Genomic DNA, 14,357 nt, shown 5'->3' on the forward strand with positions numbered 1-14,357 from the left:
AACCAGACAGAATGTGTGTATTTACAGGAAGGGTTTAATGTCAAACTCTTCATTCAGTCCAAGAGGGGCCATAGTCTGAAGGGTGTGTATATGGTAGGTCTCTCTCTGCAAAAGTAGTTTGCCATGGTCTCCGCCTCTCGCTGGTCTCTCTACCTTTTCAATGCCAGTGTATCTTAATGTGCTGATATTGTGTCCTGCCTGTCTAAAGTGTACTGCAACCGGGTTATGTTCATCACCACATCTGATGTTGCTGCGGTGTTCACTGATGCGTGTTTTGAGTTGCCGGTTGGTTTTGCCTACATAGCTCAGGCCACATGGACATTTTATTAGGTAGATGACATGAGTGGAGCTACAGGTGATGAAGCCACGGACTCTGAGGGTTTTACCATTAAGTGGATGTGTGTGTAGGTCTTGCTCTTAATAGTATACCCACACTGTGCACAGTTACCACACTTGTAGTTCCCATCCGAGGTGTTATCTAGGCACGTGGGTCTGTGAGCAGTGGGTGGGCTGTAGGATCTCACTAGTTGGTTTCTCAGGTTGGGGGGGGCGTTTGTAAACTACGGTGGGAGGTTCCTTGAAGACAGATTGGAGTTTGGGATCAGAGTTGATGATGTGCCAGTGTTTATGTAGGATCTTTGTGAATTCAAAACCTACAGGAGAATATGTAGTGCAGCACAGCAGGGACTGGTCCTTAGTGGGTCTAATGCTAGGTTGCAGGCATTCGTCCTGTGTGGCCACATCAAAGCGGTTAGCAGCTTTATCTATCCATTCTGTAGGATACCCTCTCTCCTGGAATCTCCTGCTCAGGTATGTGGACTGTCTCTTGATATAAACTATCAAGGTTGCAGATTCTCCTGGCTCGGTGAAACTGGCTGACCGGGAGGCTCTTAATGAGGTGGGTGGGATGGAAACTGTAAAGTGTTTCTGTCAGTAGGCTTGCGAAATAAATCAGTATGTATAGTGTTCCCCTCCTTGATGACCAAAACATCCAAGAAACTGATGCTGCTGGAGCTGGCCTCCAGAGTGAAGCTCAAATTTTTTCCACAACTTTGCATAGTAGTAGAGACATATTAGTATAGTAGGTAGTAATATACAGTAGGCAAGGACGATTATTTAGTGGAAAAGTGCATGATAGTAGAAGACAGTATGAAGGTTAAAAAAAAGATAATAATAATAATAATATTCCGATATTAACTCATTCAGCACCGGGGATTTTCCTCATCTTGTTCTAGCTAGGCCATGCTTTAAAGATAGGGGTGCATCACCTTGTTTGTAGAGCTATATCTATATTCTATATTATAGCTATGGAGGCAATACTATGGTAATTTGACTTCCGTCGAACATCCAAAAAATTTATTCCTAATTCCTGGAAAGCTGAGTTAAAGGGCGCTACGTGAATTCTACTAAATGCATTGGCGTTTCATCCCTGGACACGCTACTATTTCCAAATCAAATGTATATAATAGGTATTATGTTTCATCATGAATGCATGAAAGGGGGGGGGGGGGGGTCGTTTCTGATGCTTTGATTGCCAGTAACGGCATTCGTTTTGAACATTACACACGCTGATCAGCTGGATCGATATGAAAACATTGCAGGATCAAGCTGGAATTGACGTCAGATAGTCCTTACCTTTGATCGGGGCTATTCCAAAAAGAATATTCCAATTGTTTGATCGCCATTTGGTCCATCTGATGTCCATCTGGTCCACAACATAATCCGGCACAACACATGCATTGAGTGTCCCGGACACTTTTCAATGTGATCGAGTGAACCTCTAGGCTTCCCTGTACTAGTTTATCAGTGAGCTGGATACAATCCTACCTGGAGGGGAGGGAACAGATGGTGGAGGTAAACGGTACCCTATCCCCCCCCCTCACAGTGAGCTGTGGTGTTCCACAAGGAAGCATACTAGGACCGCTACTATTCCTAATTTATGCAAATGACATGTCGTCAGCTTGTGACTGCAACTTGTTCCTGTTTGCGGACGACTCAGCCCTGCTGGTCTCTGACAAGAACAAGTTACAGGTTGAAAAAGCCCTCAGCTCGGAACTAGGCAAAATCTGCATATGGCTCGCCGACAACAAACTATCATTACACATGGGCAAAACAGAGTCCATTCTCGTCGGTTCAAATAACAAACTCAGCAAGACCGGCGGCTTCTCGGTTACAGTGGGTGACAATATTATCACAAGGAAAGATGAAATTACCTACCTGGGTTCCATCCTAGAGGCTAATCTTTCCTGTGACAAAATGGCATCCAATGTAATAAAAAAAGTCAACCAACGAACGCGATTCTTGTACCGGATCTCCTCCCTGGTAAACAAGAATACCCTGAAGACTCAGGGTACAGGAGCACTCATTCAAGGGTACTACGACTATGCTTGCACCTCATGGTACCAAAGCACCTCAAAGGCACTAAAAAATAAATTACAAACATCTCAAAACAAGCTAGTCAGACTACTGCTTGACCTGACTCCTAGAACCCACCTCACCCCTGCCCACTTTGACAACCTAGGATGGCTTAGAGTAGACGACAAAGTACAGCAACTTGCAATGGGCCTGGTCTACAAGATACACTACGCGACCAAGGTACCCATCGTACATGTCAAAATACTTCCCAAAGGTCAGTGAATACCACGATAACAACACCAGAGGGAGCTCCACAAATCATGTAAAACCCAGATTCGGCTCAAACAAGGGACTAAACACGTTTCGCAATTATGCCACATCAATGTGGAACGCCCTACCTAAAGCTGTAAAGGAATGTGAATCACTACCCACTTTCAAAAACACTCTCAAAAAACACCTACGTGAGACTGCAATTCGAAACTGGCCCCTACAAATGTCCTAACCTAGTTGTACAGTAAATGACCAAGTAAGGCTTTGTCAGTATTCCAATGTACAGTGTAAAATGTGTGTGTGTCCCCTACCCAACCCCCTCCCCCCCCCACCTCCAATGTACAGTTTCTACGCCAAATGTATATACACTCTTTTTCTGGACACTTTTGTATCACAAACAGTACTGTATTTGGAAATCTGATATGTCATAAATGTATAGATGTAGCAGTACTGTCTATCTGTATGCCATGTATGTCATATATGTTATGAATTGAAAATGGGGGACCCTGATGTAAACAAGACGAAAGTCTTTCTCTGGTCTGCATCCCCTTAACAATTGTATGTATTGAGCTGTACTGTACTGTACCCATTCTGCAATCTGTTAATAAACTTTTCAATCAATCAATCAATCAACATTCTCCGCCCGGTGGGATTTAAATGTAAGACACGGTCTGGAACAGGGTTTACCGCACTCTCGATACTGCCACCTACCAGGATCTGGCTGGTACTGCACCCTCGGGTCCCAGTATGCCTTTTAACGGCAACATACAGGTCCGTGACATTGAATAGAATATTAAAATAGAAAAAAAGGAAAACGGACCAAATAACGTCGAGCAAACGCGTATATATACGTGGACGGCGCAGATTGAGTTAATCGAATAACTGTGTTTTTAGTCTACGGCAAAAGATTGGTTCGGTTTCGGCTGTCCTAACTGTGGTGGGAAGTTCGTTCCACCATTGTGGACCAAGGACCGAGAATAGTCGGCTTCTCTTTGATGACCCTCCTGGAGCTACGCTAGGAGTGGGTCTGAGGCAGCCAGAAGATGTAGAGCGGAAGGGGTCTTGTGTAGTTAGAGACCATTGACTGGAGGTAGGCGGGAGTGATATGGCATGTCGATGACTTTGAAGCGTGTTCGTGCGGCGATGGGGAGCCAGTGCAGCTCTCTAAGAAGTGGGGTAACATGGGCGTTCTGAATGAGTTGAAGTGGCTTGGTGGCGGTGGTCGGTAGACCAGCATGCAATATAGTGGCAAGAGATGATTGCAGTAGTCGAGGCAAGAGATGACAGTTGATTGCACAAGGAGTTGAGTGGCATCTTTTGTCAGGAAGGGGCGGATCTTTCTGGCGTTGCTCAGGAGGAATCGGCAGGTTCTGGTTGTTGTGGGCTTGTGGCGATGTGAACGGAGCAGTTCAGCCGGTCATCAAGGACTACACCTAGGTTCCTGGCGGTCTGGGACGAAGCCACGGCTACATTTTCCACTGTGATGGAAAGGTCGGTCAGCAGGGAGGATTGGCCGGCAGGAGAAGCAACTCTGTTTTGCTTAGGTTCAGTTTGAGGTGGTTGGTCATCATCGAGGAGGAGATGCCGGACAGACAGGCTGAGATCCGCTCAGAGACATGGATATCTGAGGGAGGAAAGGAGAGGAAGAGTTGAGTATCATCGGCATAGCAGTGATACCAGAAGGCATGAGACGTGATAATGTTACCCAGAGATTTGTTGTAGAGGGAGAAGAGGAGGGGGGCAAACCCTGGGGGACCGTTTGAATCCCATTCATGCGAGGGATGCGAGAAGGATCTGATGGTTGACTGTGTCGAAGGCTGCCGACAGGTCCAGGAGAATCAGGACAGAGGAGAGGCCTTTTGCTCTTGCTAAGTGAAGAGCCTCTGTGACTGCTATGAGCCTGACTGATTAGGGTCTAGGAGGTTATTTTGTAATAGACAATCAGTAAGTTGGTTGATTACAGCACCTTCAAGTGATTTAGAAAGGAAGAAGAGTTAAGAGAGAAGAGAGACAGGGCGATAGTTATCTATGATGGTGGGGTTCATGTTTTTTTTTTATGAGCAGTGTGACTCTGTCTTGTTTTAGGGAGGTGGGAACCACCCCTGAGTTGAGGGAGGACTGAGGAATTGATTATTGCAGTTAGGAATGGGAACATTTGAATGATTTTAATAATAGCCACTTCACCCGACAGTAGGGCAGTGCAACGACCAGGAAGGGAATTGTCATTTTGATTAAATTGGGGGATGGGAGCAAATGAAAAAAGTTATTTGCGGGGTTAGTTCAGCTTTTTGTACACTAAGTTGTATAAAATACTTGCCAGTAATGTCGTCGATGCAAAGCTATTAGCTTACTTTTCGAGTCCAGTTCTGGTGAAACTCAATATTGACCTCACCAGGAATGGAACATGGCAAGTGGGACAAATGTGGATAACATAGGCCAGTGGTTTTCAACATGGGGTCCGGGGACCCTCAGGGCTCCTTGATGGTGTTCATGACGTTCCCCAGAAAAATGGACAATAGTTTAATTTCACAATTTCATTCACTAAAGTGAAAAGAGTGACTATTGTAATCATAGGTTTCACTCTCTCCACTGTAATCCCCTCAACTACAGTACAGACAGCAATGGGATTTTGGCCCAATCAACCAAAATCTTCTCAGATGAGGGTCCCTGAGACAAAATCAAATGGGGGTCCACAGACTAATGTGTTGGCCTATCAATTTGTGGGTCCTTGTCACAAAAAAGGTTGAGACTGTTAGCAACAGAATTCCAGTGAAACCGCCTATAGCGGTTTCACTGGAATTCTGTTGCTAGGGAACAGTTTGGACCCAAGTGTATTTTCTCTCAGTTATTGCATTAGCAAACATTGCAACAGGAAATAAACTTGGGTCCATTTAGAATGTTTATGAAACCGTGAGGTTACTTTTGAAGAAAAGGTCATCAGATAAAAAATGTTGACAAAGAACTTGGTTGGAGAAAAGAAGGGATTTCTGGCGACTTTCTCAGGTTACTTCAGGTTTATTACAAAAAGCTTCAGGTCTGTACATGCAAGAACAGTTGTCTCCAAAAATACTACGATTCTGATTGTTAGCTCCAAAGTTGTATATTTTATAGCCATCTGTAACCCCTCCCATTCTGTCATTAATGACAGGCCATTCTTTTCCATTCTTACTCACATTTATATGGTAAAGATTGCAATCCAACAATACAGTTATCAAAGTAGTTTGCATTACTGTTACTGTCAAATATCATATTAGGAAGCATGCCTGCCTCTAGTGTTATTGTCTGACTGTATTTGTTTGAAATCTACCACCTCAAATACCAGTGTCCTCAAATACCACCCTACTGTATCTGTGCACTGACCCTGTGACTAAAATGCCTGTCAACACCAAACATAGATCAAGTGAACATAATTTACAAGGCACCCTGTTAAGGGTTCTGTGTTTATAAATATGCATACAATAATTAATTCAATGAATCATATCTCATATGCTTTTGGTTGCGTGTCCACATGCCTTGATGATTCAATATGCAAACTGCATTTACAGTCATGCGTGTCTGTCTCATTACTGTAAGTTAATGTAATATGGACTGAGGGGCTTCTCCTGTATACAGTAAGCAATTAACAGCAGGGCTGTAGCACTTTAGTCCGATCTTGGTCTTCACACTGCATTTTAAGAGCTTGGCTCAGACAGTGGTTGTATTGTAGCCTATTCATCTAGCAGGCTGTCACTTAAAATGCAAGAGGGTTTAAAGCTCCAATAATTATTTTCTGACAATTTTTTTTCACATTTTCACAATGTCTTATCACAGGATCTCATCCTACTTGATCAACCCTGCACTACCAGTGGCCAGGCTGTTGTTATTCCATCATTGTGTTGCTTCATTGACAAAACCGCCCCATGCTTGAGCTAATTCATAAACCTATGCTTTATGTTTTTTCTCTCCAGCTAATCTCAATTACATCACATTTGTGTCAGAACAGTATTATGTTTGTAGGTGAAATGTTTACCTACCTTGTTTAATAACCAAGAAAAGCCCAAGAGAAAGGTGTATTATTGAAGGTGATCTAGTTATCCATGGGGATCATCCCTATGTTCCCCGGGTCCTATGTTCCCCGGGTTCTATGTTCCCCGCTTTGATTGATTAATAGATTGAACATTTTATAAATTTTTATTATTTTATTAATTATTAATGTCCGCCTTGTTTCGAACGGTTAAGCTTAGGCCCTCTTTCGAACTGGTTAAGGTTAGAGTTTGGAATCAGGGCTGGTGGTCTAAAATGTTCAATCAATCAATCAATCAAAGCGGGGAACATAGAACCCGGGGAACATAGGACCCGGGGAACATAGACATGCTCCCTCATCCATGCACACATTTTTTTTTCTTCCTATGAATCTCTTAGTTACAACAAGATTGTGCCGTTAAGGCAGTGTTATTCTATGTAAGATAATTACATTGATCACAAGATGAGGCATTCATTTTGGGAGAATTAGAAAATGTGTGCAATGTAAACAGTGATATGTTACATATGTAAACAGTTACATGAGTCCTATGTAAACAAAAGCCCCTTGCTGCCCTCTAGTGGTCAGAAAATTATTTCTGTAGCTTTAATTTTGAATGTTAAGAATACTGGTATCACCTCCCGCTCCCTCCATAAACTGCAAATGGTCCAAAATTCAGCCGCCCGCCTCCTCACTAACACCCGGTCCCGCGAACACATCACTCCTGTCCTCCACTCCCTCCACTGGCTCCCCATCAAACACTGCATTAACTTTAAAACACTACTCCTCACCTTCAAAGCCCTCCACAGCCTGGCCCCCCCCTACCTGACTGATCTCCTTCTCCCCTACCGCCCAACCCGTTCCCTCCGGTCCTCCTCCACTGCCTCCCTCACTGTCCCGACATCCAAGCTCAAAAACTTCGGAGATCGGGCCTTCTCTCGCACTGCACCCCGACTCTGGAACTCCCTCCCCCAGTCCATCAGAGACTCCCCCACACTCTCCACCTTCAAAGCTCGCCTCAAAACCCACCTGTTCTCCCTTGCCTTCAACCCCCCCCACCCCTAAACCCCCCCCTCCCCTCCAACCTGATCGATATGTCTCTAGTCTTTTTTTTGTGCCATCAGGCTGTCTCCCCCGTTCCCCCCATGGTCTCATGTTCCTTTGTTTTTGTTTCTTTGTTGTTTTGTTTTGTTTCTTTGCTTTCGCCTCTTTGTTTGTACCCCTGCTCCCGACTACTGTCAGCGACTTCGGGTTATTGAGAAGCGCTATATAAATTAAATGAATTATTATTATTATTATTATTATTATTCAAACAAACTATAGGCTACATTTGGAATACCTCTCTTGTCATTTAAATTGACAGCCTGCTAGATAAGAACAACCATACTTCTCTGGTGGTCTATCATGTCTTGGGTCCTGGTTGTATCCCAGATGTTGTGTGTTGGATTCATTCTCCATTGTTCTTTCTACATAATGTGTTATATTCTATGGAAAAGCAATGCTGATTATAATTTTCAAGACAAATGGAAATATTTCCACACTATTGGTACAGGTCTCAAGTAGGATTCAAAGTGATGGAGTTGGGATAGTTATACTGGGATATTTATGGAGTTGGACTCATTCCAACTTGGGTCACTGTCTAAGCCTTGACATTTAGGCTACTTGATCAGCTTGGTTTGTGTTAAATTCGACTGCTTTGATTAATAAAACAAGTAAATGTAAACGCAATTACTGACTCAGTTCAGGACTTTTTAATGAGCAACTATATTAAAGATACCTGCCCCCATGCCATTCAGTCCTAACATCCACTGTTAGCTTGTGTTAATGTTAACATAAGCTCCCAAACATTAGAGCTATGTCAGCTATGTTACAACTTAATGCGGGAGCATGTCTATGTTCCCCGGGTCCTATGTTCCCCGGGTTCTATGTTCCCCGCTTTGATTGATTGATTGATTGAACATTTTAGACCACCAGCCCTGATTCCAAACTCTAACCTTAACCAGTTCGAAAGAGGGCCTAAGCTTAACCGTTCGAAACAAGGCAGACATTAATAATTAATAAAATAATAAAAATTTATAAAATGTTCAATCTATTAATCAATCAAAGCGGGGAACATAGAACCCGGGGAACATAGGACCCGGGGAACATAGGACCTGGGGAACATAGGGATGATCCCCTTAATGCTAGCTAGTGTTGAGTTTAGCATTAGCTGTAACATCTGCCATTAGCTCCATTGTTTGATAGCTATAATGTTATCACTAGTGTTAAAAGGCTAAAAGTGGATGCAAGATGCTTTGCATTGTGGGGTAGATTAGACTGAATGACAAACATGGTAGCAGGCATCTTTAATGTCGGGGTAGAGCAAATTCAGAGATTTGTTTCTAAAAACAGTATACATGTTAGAAGATAGTTACTGAAAACATGAAAAGACTTGAATTATGTAGAATTGTGGAGTTAAACTCTTTTTCACCATTTTGGGTGGGCCTGAAATCATGGCTTGGTGATGCTAACACTAGAATAGATATAGCATAGTTGAAATAGCTAAAAAAAATATAGCAAAGCTAATGCTAACCATTTCATGTAGGTGAATGGAGAAGGCTAAAACGACTAGCGCCATATTCCGGGAGATAAAGTTAAATAAAAACACAGATTTGGGTAGTCTAACCTAGTTTGTTAGCTAGTAGATTAGTCAAGCCTTCTCACCAAGTAGGGTACATTTGATAGATTTGGTAGTTTATAGCTAAATGTTTTAGTGATTGAATGGAAAATTAAGTGCTGAAAGGGAGCTGTCAATCAATGGTGATCTGACCACAACCCCACAATCATGAGCAATGGTCTGAGCTTGATTGATTGAACATTTTATTAATTGCAGAATGGGTACAATACAGTACAGCTCAATACACACAATTGTTAAGGGGATGCAGACCAGAGAAAGACTTTCATCTGGTTTACATCAGGGTCCCCCATTTTCAATTCATCATTTAGACATACATGACATTGATTGATTGATTGATTGAAAACTTTATTAACAGATTGCAGAATGGGTACAATACAGTACAGCTCAATACACACAATTGTTAAGGGGATGCAGACCAGAGAAAGACTTTCGTCTTGTTTACATCAGGGTCCCCCATTTTCAATTCATCAGGGCATATATGACATACATGACATACAGATAGACAGTACTGCTACATCTATACATTTATGACATACCAGATTTGCAAATACAGTACTGTTTGTGAACAAAAATAGTCCAGAAAAGGGAGTATATACATACACGTAAAAACTGTACATTGGAGGAGGTTGGGTGGGGTTGGGTGGGGGGGGGGTTGGGTTGGGGGGGGAAACACTGTACAACTGTACAAGCAAAACTGTACATTGGAATATTGACAACCATACTAGGTAATTTACTGTACATTGGAGGGGGTTGGGGGGGGGGGGGAACACTGTACAAACAAGCAAAACTGTACATTGGAATATTGACAACCATACTAGGTAAATTACTGTACATTGGAGGGGGTTGGGTTAGGACATTTACAGGGGCCAGTTTTGAATTGCAGTCTGGTGTTCTTTGAGAGTGGTTTTGAAAGTGGGTAGTGATTCACATTCCTTTACAGCTTTGGGTAGGGCGTTCCACATTGATGTGGCATAATTGCGAAACGTGTTTAGTCCTTTGTTTGAGCCGAATCTGGGTTTGACATGATTTGTGGAGCTCCCTCTGGTGTTGTGATCGTGGTATTCACTGACCTTTGGGAATAGTCTACCAAAGCCCCCCCTCTCTCTATATATATCTCACACACACACACACACACACACACACACACACACACACACACACACACACACACACACACACACACACACACACACACACACACACACACACACACACACACACACACACACACACACACACACACACACACACACACACACACACACACACACACACACATTAGTATTGTCTATGATGCAATATCTCACAACAGTCAAATGTGCCGCCCTGCCACAACTTGGACAATATGAATACGATTGTGTTTATTTGAAATGCCTTTCCCTCTCTGTTCTGTTCTGTTCTGTTCTGTCCCTTGGAATCATCCTAAGCTACCCCCCCCCCCCAGCTACGCCCCTGACTGGGTTGTATAGTTAGTTATATATTAGTTATTCACATTTTCATTCAAATGTGCCTGGGTGGTTAATTCTGTGGTGTGACAAACTCGGAACACATTTATTTTGACTTCACCCTGACTTACAACAAGCTCATTGTCCATGTGAATATGTCCGGTCATGTCAAGTCACCATGTATTGTGCCTGATGAGCTGCCTCTATCTTCTTCTTTTCTATATAGAGCCTCAAGTCACAGGTATTCTCAATACAGGCCACCGAGGTAATACATCTGTTGGCAGATACATACAGTAACTAATACTTTCACCCAAAGTGTGAGTGCACAATGTGTGGCTGAATTAACGTGATTACAATGCAGTGTTAACTTGGAATAACAGGCCAAATCAAATTGTTCAAATAAATCAAATTCTGTAATTTGAAGAGGTTTTATACTGGGTGTCAGCATGGTATCTAAAAGCAATGCTTTTCAAACCTTTGCTCTGGGAATGGAATAAAAGAAACCGATTTTATTTAGATTAATCTAACAGAATTCACCCTGTTTTTGGCCACAAACCTACAATCCAACAGTATTTTATTCAGCCTGGCTAAGGCCAGGCCCATGCACAGACTTATTTTATTTTATTTTATTTTATGAAAGATAAAGTGGTTGCAGGTACGAGCCCAAATGTTTAAATTCCAGGTGAGATTGTGTACCTGCTGGCTGCCACGCCACACCACAGACTTCTAAAGGGGCAGGTTCTCAAGTAAGAAAGAATATAATAGACACAGAAAAAAAGGAACTATCATCAATGACCATACCTATTTAAACCCTTAGGGCCCAGTACAGGGCCGAGATTCATATCACACCATAAATCAATGTTGCATTAATTAATTAGTGTATATTTTCAGCACTACGTTTGTTTACCAATGATTTGTAAGTGTTATTAATTAAATATGAGCTTATACAAATCTCTGCACATTGCATCGGAAAGTGGAGGATTTAGGCGGAAATAAATGAAGCTGTCATAAGTGTGTGTAGTCCTATGAACGAGGAGACCCATGGCTTTCGATGGGCTTTCGAATTTCATAAAACTACACTTCCCAGCTCATGCCAGCCGCTGTAAATCTTTTCTTTTACGTTACGGTTTTTGCTGCCCTGTCAGGGCGCCTGGTGGTACTAAATCCAGATTGAACTCTGCCACCGGAAAGAGGAGATTTAGACCGATCCATAGATGTGAGTTGGCCATAATAAGGTAATTTATAGGCCTGATATTCTATATTCATATTTCAAATTGCATGTCTCCAGATGGCAAAATTCAGTACTGTATCTACAAAAACCCATGTAAATCATCTGCCCTTTATTAATTTCCTCAGATCTTTTGTACACCTTTTTCACTTTTCACATCTGGTCAATGTTAGCATGTTCACTGTCAAGGAGAAAAAAAATATATATATTCTCCTTTGGTTCATTACAATTTACTCAAGCCTAGTAACAGACACAATATTCCTGACACTGAGAATACATTCCCTGAGATCCATAGATGTCCCTAGATACCAAGAACATGCAAATAGCCCTTGTAGAAGTGGAGCATATGGCTAGGGCATCATCAATGACCATACCAATTGAATGAACTATCATCAATGACTATACCAATTTAATTAACTACCATCAATGACCATACCAATTTAATTAACTACCATCAATGACCATACCAATTGAATGAACTATCATCAATGACTATACCAATTGAATGAACTATCATCAATGACTATACCAATTGAATTAACTACCATCAATGACCATACCAATTTAATTAACTAACTACCATCAATGACCATACCAATTTAATTAACTACCATCAATGACCATACCAATTTAATTAACTACCATCAATGACCATACCAATTTAATTAACTACCATCAATGACCATACCAATTTAATTAACTACCATCAATGACCATACCAATTTAATTAACTACCATCAATGACCATACCAATTTAATTAACTACCATCAATGACCATACCAATTTAATGAACTATCATCAATGACCATACCAATTTAATGAACTATCATCAATGACCATACCAACTATCCTCAATGACCATATTAATTGTATTATCTATCCTCAATAACCATACCAATTGTATTAACTATCCTCAATAACCATACCAATTGTATTAACTATCCTCAATAACCATACCAGTGTTATTAACTACATCAATGACCATACCAATTTTATTAACTATCATCAATGACCATACCAATTAAGTATTTAGCTGCACTTTAAGCAAAACTTCACCTATTTACTGTTAAGCTAGCTTGAAATGGCTTCTACAGTTTCTTCAAGAGCTCTACTTCTAGTATCTTTGTTCTAGCATTAACATCTGAAAGATGGCCATGTCTGCAGTATCCAGTAGTTTAATAGGGCACTTCTATTGGAGATGGCAGTTGGGCACATGCTCAAGCACTGGTTGGGGTATATCTGTGCATGTACCTAGCTGTGGCAAAGTAACATCACTACAGTACGTGTTTTGCAAGCTGGTTGGAAGAAACTATTTTCTAATCTGGTTTATTATTTAACTGTTTTGCAGGAGCACACTATGTAGTGTTATGGCCCAGTTAACGGAGGAGACCCAGCCGTTGTTTGAGACCACTCTGAAGTCAAAAGCTGTGTCTGAGACCTGCAATATGAAATTCACCTGTGTGGTTACAGGTAAATATTATTCTATGAACCTGCTTATGTGATAGATAGATAGATAGATAGATAGATAGATAGATACAGTAGATAGATAGATAGATAGATAGATAGATAGATAGATAGATAGATAGATAGATAGATAGATAGATAGATAGATAGATAGATAGATAGATAGATAGATAGATAGATAGATAGATAGATAGATAGATAGATAGATAGATAGATAGATAGATCGATAGATAGATAGATAGATAGATAGATAGATAGATAGATAGATAGATAGATATTTAATTAATTTGTCATTGCTTCTCACTATTTTCTGTTTTGTATGTTTTCTTCAGGTCACCCCACTCCCGAAATCACATGGTATAAAGATGATATGCAGCTAGACAGATATTGTGGACTGCCTAAATATGAAATATTTCGTAATGGACAAAATCATTCCCTGCATATTTACAAGTAAGTATGATTGCATTGATGCGTTATCTCATTGTACAGAGGTACAAGATAAGCAAGATATACTTCAAGCCTCATCTAGCTTGAAGTTATACTGGGATATGTACTATCATCTAGCTTGGAGTTATACTGGGATATGTACTATCATCTAGCTTGGAGTTATACTGGGATATGTACTATCATCTAGCTTGGAGACTGGATATGTACTATCATCTAGCTTGAAGTTATACTGGGATTTGTACTCTCATCTAAAACCAACGCTTTAAGGAGATCTTTTATTTTTAGAGCATTAACTTTTTGGAATAACCTGCCTCAAAACCTCTGCTGCATTTACAGTAGATTGACGTTTAAATTGTTTTTAAATTGTTTTTAACACTGTAAAGTAATTTTTTGTTTTTGTTTTACACTGCAATGTAATTTTAGCTATCTTAATTGTTACAGTAGTTTCATTATGCATTGTGTGTACTGAC

At 41.1% G+C, this 14,357-nt stretch overlaps 1 protein-coding gene across 1 annotated transcript in view; it reads left to right on the forward strand.

The window, feature by feature from the left end:
* LOC311223480 (alpha-protein kinase 3-like) overlaps positions 1-14,357 on the forward strand; it is a gene marked incomplete at both ends in the record, with an annotated part of 42,735 nt that overhangs the window by 3,186 nt on the left and 25,192 nt on the right. The window contains 2 exons of the mRNA XM_084308266.1: positions 13,325-13,446; positions 13,773-13,890. Of these exons, the coding sequence (XP_084164392.1) occupies positions 13,325-13,446; positions 13,773-13,890 (240 nt within the window). The remainder of the gene's footprint in view (positions 1-13,324; positions 13,447-13,772; positions 13,891-14,357) is intronic.

The sequence above is a fragment of the Notolepis coatsorum genome (genome assembly GCF_963971535.1).
Source record: "Notolepis coatsorum genome assembly, chromosome: 2".
Classification (NCBI taxonomy): Eukaryota; Metazoa; Chordata; class Actinopteri; order Aulopiformes; family Paralepididae; genus Notolepis; species Notolepis coatsorum.